The following is a 14,735-nucleotide window of genomic DNA, read 5'->3' on the forward strand; positions in this document are numbered from 1 at the left end:
GAAGTGCTCACTAAAGCATCCCTACCTACACCTGCCTCCCCCTCTCCATCCTCAACCATGGGGGTCAGCCCTAGCCCATCCCCTACTTCTGGTGACGCAAAACCTGACTCCACCTCAGGTGCGACACTCGAAGGCGGTACAGCCGGAGGGGGATCTTGGCTGGCTCCAAAGATAGGTGCATTCGGCAAGGCAAATTCACCGAAGCACAATTCTCCTGGGGATGCTCTCCAACCGGGAGGGGCGTTGAGAGGCACCCCAATGTCTATATCTATGGGCAAGGCCTCATGCTGCTGAGCATTTTGGCCTTCCACCCCAGAGACGCCGGGTACCTTCAGTTGTATTCCCTCCAGAAATTCGAGGGGGGGGGCTGTACGTGTGTAGGATCCGGTTTACACTGGCTAATCGTAACCAGTGGGCCGGACAGGACCACCTTTTGCGGAACTGATGTTACGTTCCGCTTCAGAGACTTCAGACGGTAAACGTAATATGGTTCACCCTCCTCTACCACCCTCTTATTTGTTTTAAATTTCCTCTTTCTGGGAATTGATTCCCCAGGAGAGAGTGCCCGCTACCTCCATAACAGGAGCTTCCTCCTGCTCCCCCACACTCTGTACGGTGCTTAAATTGGGGGTAAGGTGTTCTTGGCGGGGGACAGCGACAACAGAGGGTGACTGTTGTGGGGTGACTTTTCCTTTCTCCCTCTTTGTAGGGGGGAGAGGTTCAGATGTCACTGTTTGAGTTGAGGCAGTGACATCTTCTGTGATCCCAGTGGGGACCTGGGCCCTTGAGGTCTTTTCCTTCTCCCTCTGTTCTTTGGGGAGAGGTTCAGATGTCACTGTTTGAGATGGGCCAGTGACATCTTCTGTGGACCCAGGGGAGGGCTGGGCCCTCAAGGGCTCCGCCGCGGTGGGCGCAGCGGCACAGGGTATTTCCCCTCGGGGGGGAGACAGTGATAACAGACGGTGGTCGCTCCAGGGCGACCCCCTGTCCTCTCTGCTCTCCAGGGAGAGGTGCAGAAGTCACTGTTCCAGATGGGACAGCGACATCTCCTGTGGTCCCTGGAGGGACCTTGGCCCCCGAGGGCTCCGCTGCAGTGGGCGCAGCGGCACAGGGTATTTCCCCTCGGGGGGAGACAGTGATAACAGAGGGTGGTCGCTCCAGGGCGACCCCCTCTCCTTCTCTCCGCTCTCCAGGGAGAGGTGCAGAAGTCACTGTTCCAGATGGGACAGCAACATCTCTTGTGGTCCCTGGAGGGACCTGGTCCCCTGAGGGCCCTGCTGTGGTGGGCACAGCGGTACGGGGTGTCTTGGCAGAGGGAGGGGTGGGTGTAGGAGTTGGGATAGGTCCTCTGTTCCCAGTGTGCCCCAGCTCCTTGCACATATAACATCTAATTCCCTCCGTGCCATAGAACACTGTGTACATTATGCCCTCGTAGGGCACCCTAAAAGAACCCTCCACAGATTCTGTGCTCCCCGGCAGCAGCACTTGTACCTGCCGCCTAAATGAGAGCACGTGCCTCTGCGCTCTATCCCTGCAGCCCAGCGGAATTTTTGTTATGGGAGACTTAATGTCTCCCAGGACTTGCAGGTGCAGCCGCATGAGGCTATCTGGGATGAAGGGGGCACATTGGAGAGAATAATTCTAGTGCCTAACCCCTCCATGGGTTCTACAGGGATGTAGGTTCCCCCTACACTGATGCCTTTCTGCACCAGGGTGTGCTTGGCAGCCAGCGTACGGAGGAAGAAAACGCCTCTCCCGTACATCTTGCTGGCCGCCACCACAGCAGAGGGACCCACAACGTCTGCCACAGCCCTAACATAAATCTCCATGCTAAGGCCAGGTGGCATTGGGCACCTCACCCCAAGCTTCCTGCTCAGACAGGGCGTGGCCCCAGCATTGTTATTACTGGGGTCAACGCCTGCAGCTGCCACCTGCGCCCAAATTGGAACTGGGACTGCAGGGGTTAAACTGACAACAGGAGCTGGGGGAGGTGTAGCCAGGGCACTGGAAGTACCAGGCCTAGGGCTGTGGTTATTGCTCCTAGGGGCCCCAGTTTTTGGAGTCCGATGTCCAGGTGTGGCCCCTGTTGCTGCACTAGTCCTATTCCCCCCAGGCATGATGAAATAAGCCTCTAAGTAAGGGGATGAAATAGTGCTTAGGGAGAGAGATGCAGAGAGGTAACTGTCTTTTTAAGAACCAATTAACTATCTCTCTGCACAGGGAGGGAAAAGAAAACAGCTTTTTAAACCTGCTGTAATCTTCTCTTTCTCCCCTTAATTATTAACTCTCTCTCTCTTACAAGAAACCACACACAAAAAAGAAGGTTTTAAAGTAAGACACAGAGCTCTCAATTGCAAATGAAAAAGAAAGAAATCAGGCTTTAAATTAAAGTGAAAACTGGAAGTAAAAAACAACCAGAGGTGGGGGAGGGGAGAGGGGTTGAGACTGCAATTCCTGCCAGCCAAATTGCAGCTTTGCTGGGTTGAAATACAGCAGCCTCTGGGTGAAAACAAAAACGGTTTTTAAACCTGAAAAAAACACCCAAACCCTCTACAAAAACCACTGTATACTCACAGTATACTCCCCCACAGATCCACACCAAATTATACCAAAGAATAAAGAATAAAAGAAAAAAAGAAAGAATACAACCTGATTCTTCAGCAATTGCCTGGGAGCTCTGAGTGGAAGAGAAGCAGGCTCCAGCACAGCTACACACAGGAAAACAAGGACTATGCATAACCCTTCCTTTTACCCCTGTGAGAGGGGAAAAAACCATAATGGGTCTTGTTCCTGCAGCAAATGAAATGACCTCCCAAGTTAAAAAGGTGAAGGAGGAGGAGTGAGCTCTGGGGGGAGGTGCCACAGCCTCCAATTGACTGCTACCACTGTAGTGCCTGTAGAACGGCAGGGTTATAGTGACCAGAAGACAGTAGGACAGGGATGAGAGAACCATGAATGCACTAAATTCTCAATGGGACAACGACTAATGTTTTATTAACTCATTAAATGTAACAGCTGAACTTTGGACCTGTCAGGCTGAAGGTAATGAAATCAGATGACCTCCTGTGTATAAAGGCTTTGGATGAAGAATGAAAACTTCCCCTGAACACTGCACCATGTTTCCCAGGAACTGACTCTCTGGATCAGCCATACACCATATTAATGCATCAGGTGACCCTAGAGCGCAGTAACATGTATTGGGTCGGCTCATTTTATCTAAGGCTGGGATTATGGCGCTGACGTTGCTGCGTGCATGTGCTTGCGTGCGCGCGCCCGGCAACAACTCTGCTGTATTTTCCTATGGGAGCTACCCCCGCGCCTACAGGCGGAGAGGCGCGTTGACGCGGCAGTGTTTTGAAAATACAACAAATGTTGTATTTTCAGGCGGCTGCCGCGTGACGTCTGCGCATGTGAGCTGGTTCAGCCAATGAGGGCGAACCAGCTTCGTGACGCGTCCGCCATGCCCCCGCCACGCATCTACAATCTCCTGCAGCCAAGTTCACCAATCACTTCGACTGCAGGAGTGTGCGGCGGCGCGCTCGTTCGCACGTGGCCGCGCAGGGAGAATAATCCCAGCCTTATTCTCACGTTCCTTGCTGAAGAGCATTTCACTTATAAAATTTGGAGCTGTAACATGTTTATGAGATGTCCCATGCAGGCAGTATACTAGTATGGGATCACTATCTGTTTATTTTATTGTTTGTTGGTATCTGGTAATATTTGTTTTTTTCTGGTGGACTGTCAATCAATATCACAAAGGCAATTCATTTGGGGGGGCATTTATCCACTTCTTTTCTACCTCCCTTCCCTCTCCCCCCTTTTTTCCCTTCCCTTTTTTCCTTCTCTCATTTGCTTTCCCCAGTGTCATCCACTACTACCTACCCGTATTATGCAGGGCCGCCAACAGAAATCATGGGGCCCAGGACAAATGAAAGGAGCAAGCCCCCCCCCCAACCCATAGCGCACCTACCATGAAAAAATATTTTTTACTGCGCAACTTTTACTTAACTATCTTCTTATTTAATACGGAAAAAAACATTACATTGCATACAAAAATTGCATATTTGTTTATTTTTATATTTTCAACAAAAGACAGGTGACTGCCTGCCTGGGTGGGTGACTGACTGGGTGGGTGAGTTGGGTGGGTGACTGCCTGGTGAGTGAGTGGGTGGGGGAGTGACTGGGTGGGTGACTGAGCTTGACCGGGTGGGTGCTGCTTCCTGTCCTGCCAGATGCTTCCCGCGGCTTGGGGTGTTGGGTGAGACTGGCAAGACTGGGCAAGAGGCGCGCTCGGGGGAAGCTGGGTTGGCGCACGCGGGGGAAGCTCAATTGGCGCACGGGGGAAGCACGGGGGGCGCTTCCCTTCCATCCCACGGGGGTGGGGGGTGTGGTGGTGGGGTGGAGGAGCAGGCCCACAGGCAGCAGGCCAGACAAGCTCCGTTGTGGATAATCTCATTGGCGTCCGAGTCTGAATCTCACCACAGACTGCGCGGCGTCTTCACGGTGTCCCTGACACTAGACAGTAAAATGGGAATGTGTCCCTATCTAAGGGGCCTTCCCTGAAGTAACCACAAGCTATGATGAGCCGGGGCCTAAGGGGGATATACTCGGCCTCGTCTCAGAGCCACTGGCTCTGAGACACTACCTGCCTGATCCAGCTCCCTCTCCCGACTGGCGTGGTCCCCTGAGCGCATGCACGGAACGTAGTATGCATGTGCGGCTCCTTACAAGATGGTGACGCCCTCTCCGGAACACAGGCGACTCGCTCGCCCACTCCCCGCACCGCAGAGCACAACAGCTGTCCCCCTCACGCAGCCCGGAGGTAAGAGGGGAACCTGGCTACATCTATCTATCTATCTATCTATCTATCTATCTATCTATCTATCTATCTATCTAATTATTTCCACACACACACATCCATGCATCACACATACATCAATGCATCATACACATTTACACACACTTCCCATTAACAGCAGCACACTGCAGGAAGCCTGGGAGATGAGCTGCTGGGCTCTGCAGCGCCACCTGCTGGCTGTAATGTACAGTGCGGAACACAGCTTCTCTGCTGCCAACAGGCCAAATTTGTTCCAATCTGACCGGCCCGGGGCACAATTATGCCCTCGCCCCCCAGGCCAGTCCCCTGGTATCAGTATATGACAAGAGGGCAAGTTTGAAATTCTTAATTTTGACTTTCTAAGAAATAGCACCCGAGTCACAGCAAAGGTGGCCCCTAAGGGCTCGATTATACTAAATGCCGCTGAGCGGCAGCGTGATCCGGTGACGCCACCCTTATGCTGCCGCCGAGCGGCATCTTGATTATACTAGGGAAACTGCAAAGCGGAGACAGGGTGGCGTGGCGGAGGCGTAGCCATGAGCGGTTTGCCCTCATTGGCTGGAACCGCTCACGTGTCATGGACAAGAATTGTCTTCCCATGCGGCTACGCGATCACGTGGCGTCCAGGCAGCCAATGGCAAGGCAGATAGTGTGGACCAATAGGAGTGCAGGTATTGAAAAACATCATTGGCGTTCCCACCCCATTATGGGTGCGCATCCCATCGCTCCACAATAGACCGCAGATTGCGGCTTTCACCCATGCACGTGCCGCAGTGAGCACTGGGGCCCTAGCCTTACTCTGCTCTCATAGTTCACTCTCTGCACAATCACATTTATCTCTTCTCCAACTCCTTCAAATAGCATTACATACAGAAGCCCTTGCTCCGCTAATGTAGTGGCAACAATCCATGTAGTGGAATCCATGTAGTGGCAACAAAAACTCCCAGTTGCAGGTTGATTAGTGCGTTACTTATCACTTAACTTTTATTAAGGAACTTAAAAAATATGGCAAATATAGAACGTGAAGTGTCAAAATCAAACTAAAATATGGCACAGTGTTGGTGTGATCACATTGTGAAAAGATGGCAGAAAGGATCTGCTAGCTCAAGGGTGCGCAAACTTTCTGCACTGCGCCCCTCCCTGCCTACTGTCCTCCTGGGTCGCGCCCCCCCCTCACTTTTGTTGTGCCCTGAAATGACGCTGTGGGGTCATGTGACGTCACGTCTCCATGGTAATGGGCGTCATTTGACACTGCGTTACCCTGGAGATGCGTGACTGAAGCCGGGTAAGTACGTTGACAGAGGCCTTGCCCTCTCAGCGCGGGGCCTCTGTAACCGCCGCGCACCCCAGTTTGCGCACCCCTGTTATAGCTCAATCCAGATTTAACCCCCGATTTGCTGATTTCCTGTAGCACATTGTTGCTAATATGTCACTGCAAGTGTGATAGGCAGGGGTTTAGAGTGTGAATCAAACATAACGTATGTCCGTAGGCTGGGTTAATCACAGAGGTCTGCCAGTATCTAGTTGTAGCCAGGTTCCCCTCTTACCTTCGGGCTGCGTGAGGGGGGGCGGCTACCAGGGCGATCCGGTGGGGGTTGCGGCTGCATGCAGGTGCCGTCAGAGGAGCGAACAGACCCGCCGGGAGTTCAGGGGCGGACGCCGCAAAGGGCGCAGGCATCTTAAATTGCCGTGAATGCGCGGCAGACTCGCGCATGTGCAGAGAGGGTTCCAGGCATTGTAGAAGCTTGCGCATGCGCAGAGGCTTCACAGTTGCGGTGGCTATTAGAAGCAAAGCTCCGCAGGGGAACTACACTCCCCAGAATGCCCCAGGAGCATAGGTCACGCGGCACAGCACAGCCTATAGGGCTGCAGCGGTCCCGGCTGGAGAAAAATATACTTTTGGCGTGGTTGAGGAACACCACGGCAGTTTGAGCCAGGACAGAGAAGGTAGGGTCTGAGTGTCAGTGGCACCCAAACTAGGCCAGATAACCCCCTTAGGTCCCAGATAGGTCCAATCGGGGCGTGACCGAGGAGGAGAGCGGACAGGGAGGGCGCAGCACAGGAAGTTTGCGCACCCCTGGGTTAGAGCAAGGGTTCTGGGAGTTAGTTCTGTGCTGCCCTTCCTGCTATGAGGACACAGCAGTAAGTCACTCCTGGACAGGAGTGGCCTGAGGCCTTGCCCTGTTAGGGGGTAAGGTATGCTGAGGAGGGGTGCTCAGGGCCTCAAGCCCAGGGTACGGCCTTCAGGGAATGGAACCTGTAATATCTATGATGTACCCAATAAACCCCAGTTATACCCTCTCTGGTGTGATGTTTGGAGGGTTAGACCACAAGAAGAGTTGCCTATGAGGTTCATGCTGGCTGCACCAGGATCCTCCTGGGCTGGAGGTGCTGGGCTGACTGAAGAACCATCCCCGATAGCCTGTCCTGATGCACTCCCTATTCCATCGCGGAGATCTCAGGCCTTCTGTTCTACCTTACTGGTATGCACCAGCACCAGAATACACCGGTAGCTACATGATCTCACTTAGGGTGGGGGAAAAGGTGCTACAGCCTAAAAATATTTATTCTGTACTGTATATGTCAATCATAATCTTCAGCCTCAGTTGACTCATTGCTGGTTGAAGGTCTCCCCAGTGGTCTTTCTTGTGCTGCGGTTGCAAGCAGTATGTCCTGCAGTTTAAAGCCTAGAGGCCATATGGGCCAATAGGAAACCACACCGCATAACGTCACGGCTTCCTATTGGCCTGCAAGGCTCGGGAGCTTTGAAAAGCGGCCATAATGTGAACTCTGGAGTGGCTACCGGCAGTGAGGTTGCCAGGTGTCCGGTATTGAACTGCACTCTCCTGTATTTTAACACTTTCCAGTAAAACATTAGAGGTAATACTGGGCATGTATGTGTATACCGGTATTACCTCTCTGGACATACTGTAGCGACCTGACCGGCTTTGGGGGGCTGCAGGATTTCCCCAAGCAGGGAGAGAGCAGGGCTGTTGCTAGGGGGCTGGACAGCTTCCTCCATCTTGATTGTCTGCTGCTGGGTAATTCTGCCAATCAGCAGGAGGTGTCCGGAGTCTGCGGGTAGGGCAGAGAGGAGGAAACCGCATAGAGCAGAGAGAGGTGTGTGTGTGTGTGTGTGTCTTGAGCGTGTCACATATTTCACCATTGTGTCCAGTATTTTTGGAGAAGCCACCTGGCAACCCTAACCGGCACCCACTATGGAGGTAAGTATCTCCAGAACCAGGGGGTCCCCATAACTAAAACGAATGGGGTTCAGCTCCGGAGACCCCCTGCTTCAATTCTGTATTTTAAAAAAATGAAGGGGGGAAACAAAAAACGACTTGGATTGCTTCTTTAAAGTTTGTACATTATGCCACTTGTACGAATCTGTCTCCACACTATTTCCTGTTGCTGTAACCATACTGTACTTGTCCCCTGGTAATGTGTCTTTCTGTTGGGCTCCACTCTTGAAATCTATATTTTCACAGACATTACAGGAGTTTCAAACGTTCACATTTTGCATCTAATTTCAGTCTTCATGATGTAATTGAAGTAAGGTCTGTGTATATCTCTAGTGCTGTAAATAGAGAACCTAAGGTAGAAAGGTCTTAACTTATTGAACTTAGCGATAGCAACTACACACAGAGCAATGGAACTGTAACACAAAGCACGAGAGAGAACTGTAGCACACCGCAGACTTTAACAAGCGCGTAACCATAATCAGGAGGAAACACAATAACAATTACAATTATGCACAAACTGCAGAAAAATAAATCCTTGCACAGAGGATGGATTTATAAAATCAGGATTTTATTTTAACCTGATACACAAACCCATCCTCGCTCTTCAGGGCCGCTGCAGCGCAGAGCAGCCGTACAGGTTGTTGTGAGTATAAATGTGTTACATTTTCTATTGCAGTGTATGATGCTTTAGGAAAAGGAGGAAGTAACATTCTGAATGGGAATATCGACAGACTTGGATCATACAGTGAATGCCTTTCGGCTGAAGCTCCTTCTGGCAATTTCCAAGGGGAATACTGCAAAGTGCAAGTGGAACAGGTGCAGAGATTTAAACTACCATTCTCTTATATTGCAAACTTTTACATGTATCATAATGCTTGTAAATAATAGTTTGCACTTAAATGTAAATGTATTGAACATCGGGGAATAAAAATGTGCAGTGCCACATATAACCAAACTGCAGTTATGGATGTGGCGGACATAGGGTTAATAGATTAAAGCTAGAGTAACGAGACGGTTTTGGTTCTAAAAAAAAATTAGCATTTGGTTTTCCTAGAGTTCAATTTTGTTTGGTTTTGGATTATGAGGAACATATGAATTTATTCTCAAAACCCTGCAGCTGATATTTAGCTTACTATTGAAGTATAGATGTAATTTTAAGCAAGATAAAATAATGCATTTGTTTATGGATGCCAATCATTGGCAACGCGGGAAAGAGTTAACAGTAACACCACTGAAAATCCCACAGTACACTAACTGATAAAGACAGATGAAATTAGATATTAGGCAGAGTTTATACCATCAGGTAAAGGGTTAATGACAGCATTGGAAGTAAATAGATTGTGTACAGAAACTGGTACACACAGGTCATATGTTAAATATGCCTAACACAAGTAATACCTGACCTCTCTCTTTCTTAGGCCTTGCCCCCGCTGCCTACCACAGCAGACGCTGCGCGCACGAGAGCCCTCCCCGCAATGGCGCCGGGCCCGCTGCGAGGGGGGGCCGCAGCGCTGGGGCGAGAGCTGCTCCTGCTCTCAATAGAATTGAGAGCAGGACTCACGTCGAGCGATTAGGCACGCCCTCGGCGGTTCAGCCAATGAGGGCGAACCTGCCGGGTGACGTCATGGCCGCGCCCCCATCACTCCTCCGCCACGCCCCCCCCGGTCTCTCCTCCTGCAGTGAGCTGCAGACTGGGGAATTGGCTGAACGCGCCGCCAAAAGCGCGGGCGCGCGTTACAGCGGAGAGACAGGGCCTTAGCCTTATACTCTCAATGCAGTCTCTCATTGTTCTCATCATCCTGCCATTCCCTTTTTCTCATGTGGGCATTACCAGCTCCTGTGTGCCAGTTTCTAGACATTCAACATTCCACATTAGTCTTGTGGTACCAAGTAGTCAAGAGTGTAAAAACTGTACCTACACTGTCCATATCGGCATGCTAAACCATGCCCCGAAGTAAACCTGATGCTAGTTGTAGTATGTATGTATGTCTTTATATAGTGCCATTAATGTACGTAGCGCTTCACAGTAGTAATACACGTGACAGTCATATAAATAACAAATAATACAAATATCACAACATGGAATAAGTGTTTCAGACATAAAAGTAAGATTTAGGAAAAGGAATCCCTGTTTCGAAGAGCTTACAATCTAATTGGTAGGTTGAAAGAACGTACAGAGACAGTAGCAGGGCATTCTGGTAAGTGCGTCTGCAGTTGGCCAAGCTTTATGTATCAGGTATATAGTATTAGCCACGGAGCTTCTCATATGCTTCGATAAGCAGGTGTGTTTAATGGTGAATAGAGAGTGTGCTAGTCGGGTATTGAGGGGAATGGCATTCCAGAGGTGTGGGGCAGTCAGTGAGAAAGGTTTAAGGCGGGAGAGGGCTTTAGATACACAGGGGGGTAGAGAGAAGAAATGCTTGAGCGGAACGCAAGAGTCGGGATAGTGCATAGTGAGAAATTAGGGCTGAGATGTAAGGAGTGGCAGAAGAGTGTAAAGCTTTAAAAGTGAGGAAGAGACTTGAGTGCGAGATGCAGGATTTGATAGGAAACTATCTATTTGTCTATCTACTATTTGTAGTCACTAGACATGTCAGATAAGTTACCCAAACATACTCCCAAAAGGAAGGTACCTTGTCGCTGAATCGGCATTCTTTTGACTAGGATTGATGCAATATGATCAACCAAGACAGCATATTAGCACGTGACGAAGCCTTGTAGAGTGAGAGGTTTTGGGCTCCTGCTGCAGCTAATTAATGTCGTTTATTTATCAGACAAGGGTAAGGTTGCTCCTTATACTTCCTCCCAAACCTGGCCCTACTACCTCCTTCCACATTGCTATTGGAAATACGATCATTCACCCAGTAGCCCAAGCACGCTGCCTAGGGGTCACACTTGATTCCTCTCTCTCATTCTCCTCTCATATTCAAAACGTTTCTAAAACTTGTCGCTTTTTCCTCCGCAATATCACAAAGATACGCCCTTTCCTCTGTTACTCAACTGCTAAAACTCTGACTCAGGCCCTCATTCTCTCACGTCTCGATTACTGCAACCTCCTGCTGTCCGGCCTTCCTACCTCTCACCCGTCTCCCATACAATCTATCCTAAACGCTGCTGCCAGAATCACTCTACTCTTTCCTAAATCTGTCTCCCCATCTCCCCTCCTGAAATCCCTCTCCTGGCTTCCGATTAAATCACGTATCTCACACTCAATTCTCCTGCTCACTTTTAAAGCTTTACATTCTTCTGCCCCTCCTTACATCTCAGCCCTAATTTCTCGCTATGCACCATCACGACTCTTGCGTTCTTCTCAAGGATGTCTTCTTTCTACCCCCTTTGTATCTAAAGCTCTCTCCCGCCTTAAACCTTTCTCACTTTCTGCCCCACACCTCTGGAATGCCCTTCCCCTCAATACCCGACTAGCCCCCTCACTATCCACCTTTAAGACCCACCTTAAGACACATCTGCTTAAAGAAGCATATGAGTAGCACTGGATAATCATGGACACATGACACATAAAGCTTGGCCCCCTGCAGACGCACTTACTAGTATTCCCTCCTACTGTCTCTGTACGTTCTCCCTACCTACCAATTAGATTGTAAGCTCCTCGGAGCAGGGACTCCTTCCTTAATGTTACTTTTACAGTATGTCTGAAGCACTTATTCCCATGATCTGTTATTTATATTATTTGTTATTTATATGACATGTATTACTACTGTGAAGCGCTATGTACATTTATGGCGCTATATAAATAAAGACATACAATACAATACAAGGTGCACAGAGAAGTGAGTATGTAGGAAAAAACCCCACAGAAAATAGACTTCTGCTTAACGTGCAATCGTACCTCAATCGTGTATTGCCTCGCACTGTAGTGTTAAGAACGTGATTATACAAAAAAAATCGCACATGAGAGCGTGTGCCTGAAAATCAAAATAAAACAAAACAATACGAGTGCACATACCAAGCGCGACGTAAGCACCGTGAAGTACTGCAAAGGGTTTGTCTCCATTTGAGTTTTGTTATTCAAACTCGACGGCCGCATCACGTGATTTGCACGGCCAATCACAGTGCATCATCAAGCAACCAATCTGGCCATATCTCCCTGCAGTAGCGCTACAAATGTCTATGGCATGTTCACATGTAGCACGCACGACGTCGCTACGATGACGTCACCAGATCGCTTTGCAGCTCTGCAGTTTTTGGTATAATTAAGGCCTAAGGATGGTGCTGCCTGACTGCAGCGTTAGCACTTTAACACAGCAACTGTGAACACATTCTGCACTGAAGTAGAATGATCCATTTAAATGAACCCAGCAAATGGGTGTAACTGTGATGGAGGTGATTAAGATATAATTTTATTAAGAAATATATAAAACATATAGTTCTCACATAAGTTAAAACATCCCTAGGGTTGAGACCTCTATTTGTCTGAGACTAGGGCACTGTTCTACTGTGAACACCTGAGTCATATCCACCTCAGTGACCAACATCCTGGGGTCAGCAACTGGTACTAGTGGGGATCCTGTGAGCGTGTGATTTTTATTAACACCTTACAGCACATCATTTTAATATTCCCTTTTTGTATTTTTAGATTAGGATTTATTTGTCTGTCTTTGTCTTTCATTGGTGAATCAGTATCCCCTCATTCCCATTACTGTAAGCACTGTATATTTTATACATTTCTTAATAAAGTTATATCTTAATCTCCTCCCTCACAGTTACACCCATATGCTGGGTTCATTTAAGTAGATCATTCCACTTCAGTGCAGAATGTGTTCACAGTTGCTGTGTTAGGCCTCGGATATAGATGCCAAGATCTGTGGCCTGCCGGTTTGCGCGATGGGGGGCATGCCCGTGACGTCATGTGAGCGGTTCGCCCTCATTGGCTGAACCGCTCACGTAACCGGGACATGGCGTGGCAAAGACAAACAAGTTTGTCTCGCCACGCATTGGTCGCCTCGAAGCGAAGTGGTACATGCACATTGGCCTCCATTGGTTTTGCCGTAGCAACCACTATGGATGCAATCTTAGTGGTAACGCTGCAGTCAGACATCCCCATCCTTATCACTACATACAGTATGAGGCAATACACGATTGAGCTACGAGTGCACATTTAGCAGAAGTCTCTCTTCTCTGTGTTTTTTTTTTAGCCTTCTAGAGTCACTTATCTGTTTTGGGTACCTACTGGTAGGAGTTAAAATCGCCTTGAGAAAAGACTAAGGAAAACCATGAAGTTTCAGAGGCAGAATGTTCAAAGGTTGAAAAGAAGAAGCGATGAACTTCAGGGTTGGCCTTGAACAGTCTCAATCCTTGTCACTCTTTGCCTCGAGATAAAAGCAAAGAGACCGAGATTCACAAGTGTCGTCGGAAGCCAAAGGAACTGTCCGAGAGTGTGGAAGACACCAAAGGGATTAAGGGGAAGTTTGAAGACTTGATTGACTGACTGTAAGTCAATATAGCAAAAGAGAAGACTCCAATACCGGGTTAACTGGGTGCTATTTGTCCCTCCACTGTTCTTTTTTTACCTACCATTATGTCTCGAGTGGGAGTGGAGTGACAGGCTTCGGCCGTCAGTAGCCCTAGCTACCCACAAATAGGGGAGGAATGGGACAGGGTAGTTTCCCGGTCTAATTGCTATGCATGGAAAACGTGTAGCTACTGAGTCCAGCAGTGAGCTGGTTAATTTCAGCCTGGGAGCAGGCTGAGGAAGTTAACCAACTTTCACTTGGCTCGTTATGAGGGTTTAAAAGCCTGGATCTTCCTGCAGTCTGTGTCTCTCTCTCTGAGTACAGAGCACACGTGCATGTCCTTGCCTCCTAAGTACATCAGGGCATGCAGGTCTATATGGACTTCAGTACGCTGGGGAACTGATCTGTGGCCTAGGAAAGCCATAACCTTTATTTTGCTACTTTGTTTTTGCTGCACCTGGGCTGAGGAAAAGCCTATGTATTTGTTTATGGCATTTTGGTGAAGTAAAAGCCTACATTTATTTTTCCCTAAACTGCTCATGTTTTCACCTCTGCACACATCTCCTACAGCAGAGGTCCCCAACTCCAGTCCTCAAGGACCACTAACAGTGCAGGTTTTACGGATACCCCTGCTAGAGCACAGGTGGTTCAGTCAAAATGATTGGGCCACCTGTGCTAATGAGAGGCTATCCTTAAATCCTGCACTGTTAGCGGTCCTCAAGGACTGGAGTTGGGGACCTCTGTCCTTCAGGGCTTTTATGTGTTTCACTCCATTTCATCTTACTGAAAAGTTGATAAAAATGAGTTTCTGTGTAAATGAAGGCTATGTGCTTCTGTGCTCAGGGACTTTTCTTTTATAACGCAAAGTCCGCATTATTACATCAGCTGATGGCACACAATTTACACGTAATAAATTTGAGTAAGAAAATGCAATATTTGAACATCTGCTTTCTATAGTTCATATTTAAAAGATCATCGTAGTGGACGTTAAAGTGGTACAGTATGTGTCTTAACTACAGTGGCAAGAAAACGTTTGTGAACTCTTTGGAATTTTCATATATTTCAAACCTAAAATGTTATTATATCTTAATCTAAGTTCTAATAAAAGATATAAAAAATAACCTGAACAAATGACACAAACATGATACTTTTTAAACATTTATTTATCCACAAAGGATTGAACAT

At 48.5% G+C, this 14,735-nt stretch overlaps 1 protein-coding gene across 1 annotated transcript in view; it reads left to right on the forward strand.

Moving 5' to 3' along the window:
- The window catches only part of LOC142496461 (O-acyltransferase like protein-like), a 157,448-nt gene that overhangs the window by 44,286 nt on the left and 98,427 nt on the right, over positions 1-14,735 (forward strand). Inside the window, exon 2 of the mRNA XM_075603489.1 lies at positions 8,756-8,895. Within this exon, the coding sequence (XP_075459604.1) occupies positions 8,756-8,895 (140 nt within the window). The remainder of the gene's footprint in view (positions 1-8,755; positions 8,896-14,735) is intronic.

Source organism: Ascaphus truei, chromosome 1 (genome assembly GCF_040206685.1).
Source record: "Ascaphus truei isolate aAscTru1 chromosome 1, aAscTru1.hap1, whole genome shotgun sequence".
Lineage (NCBI taxonomy): Eukaryota > Metazoa > Chordata > Amphibia > Anura > Ascaphidae > Ascaphus > Ascaphus truei.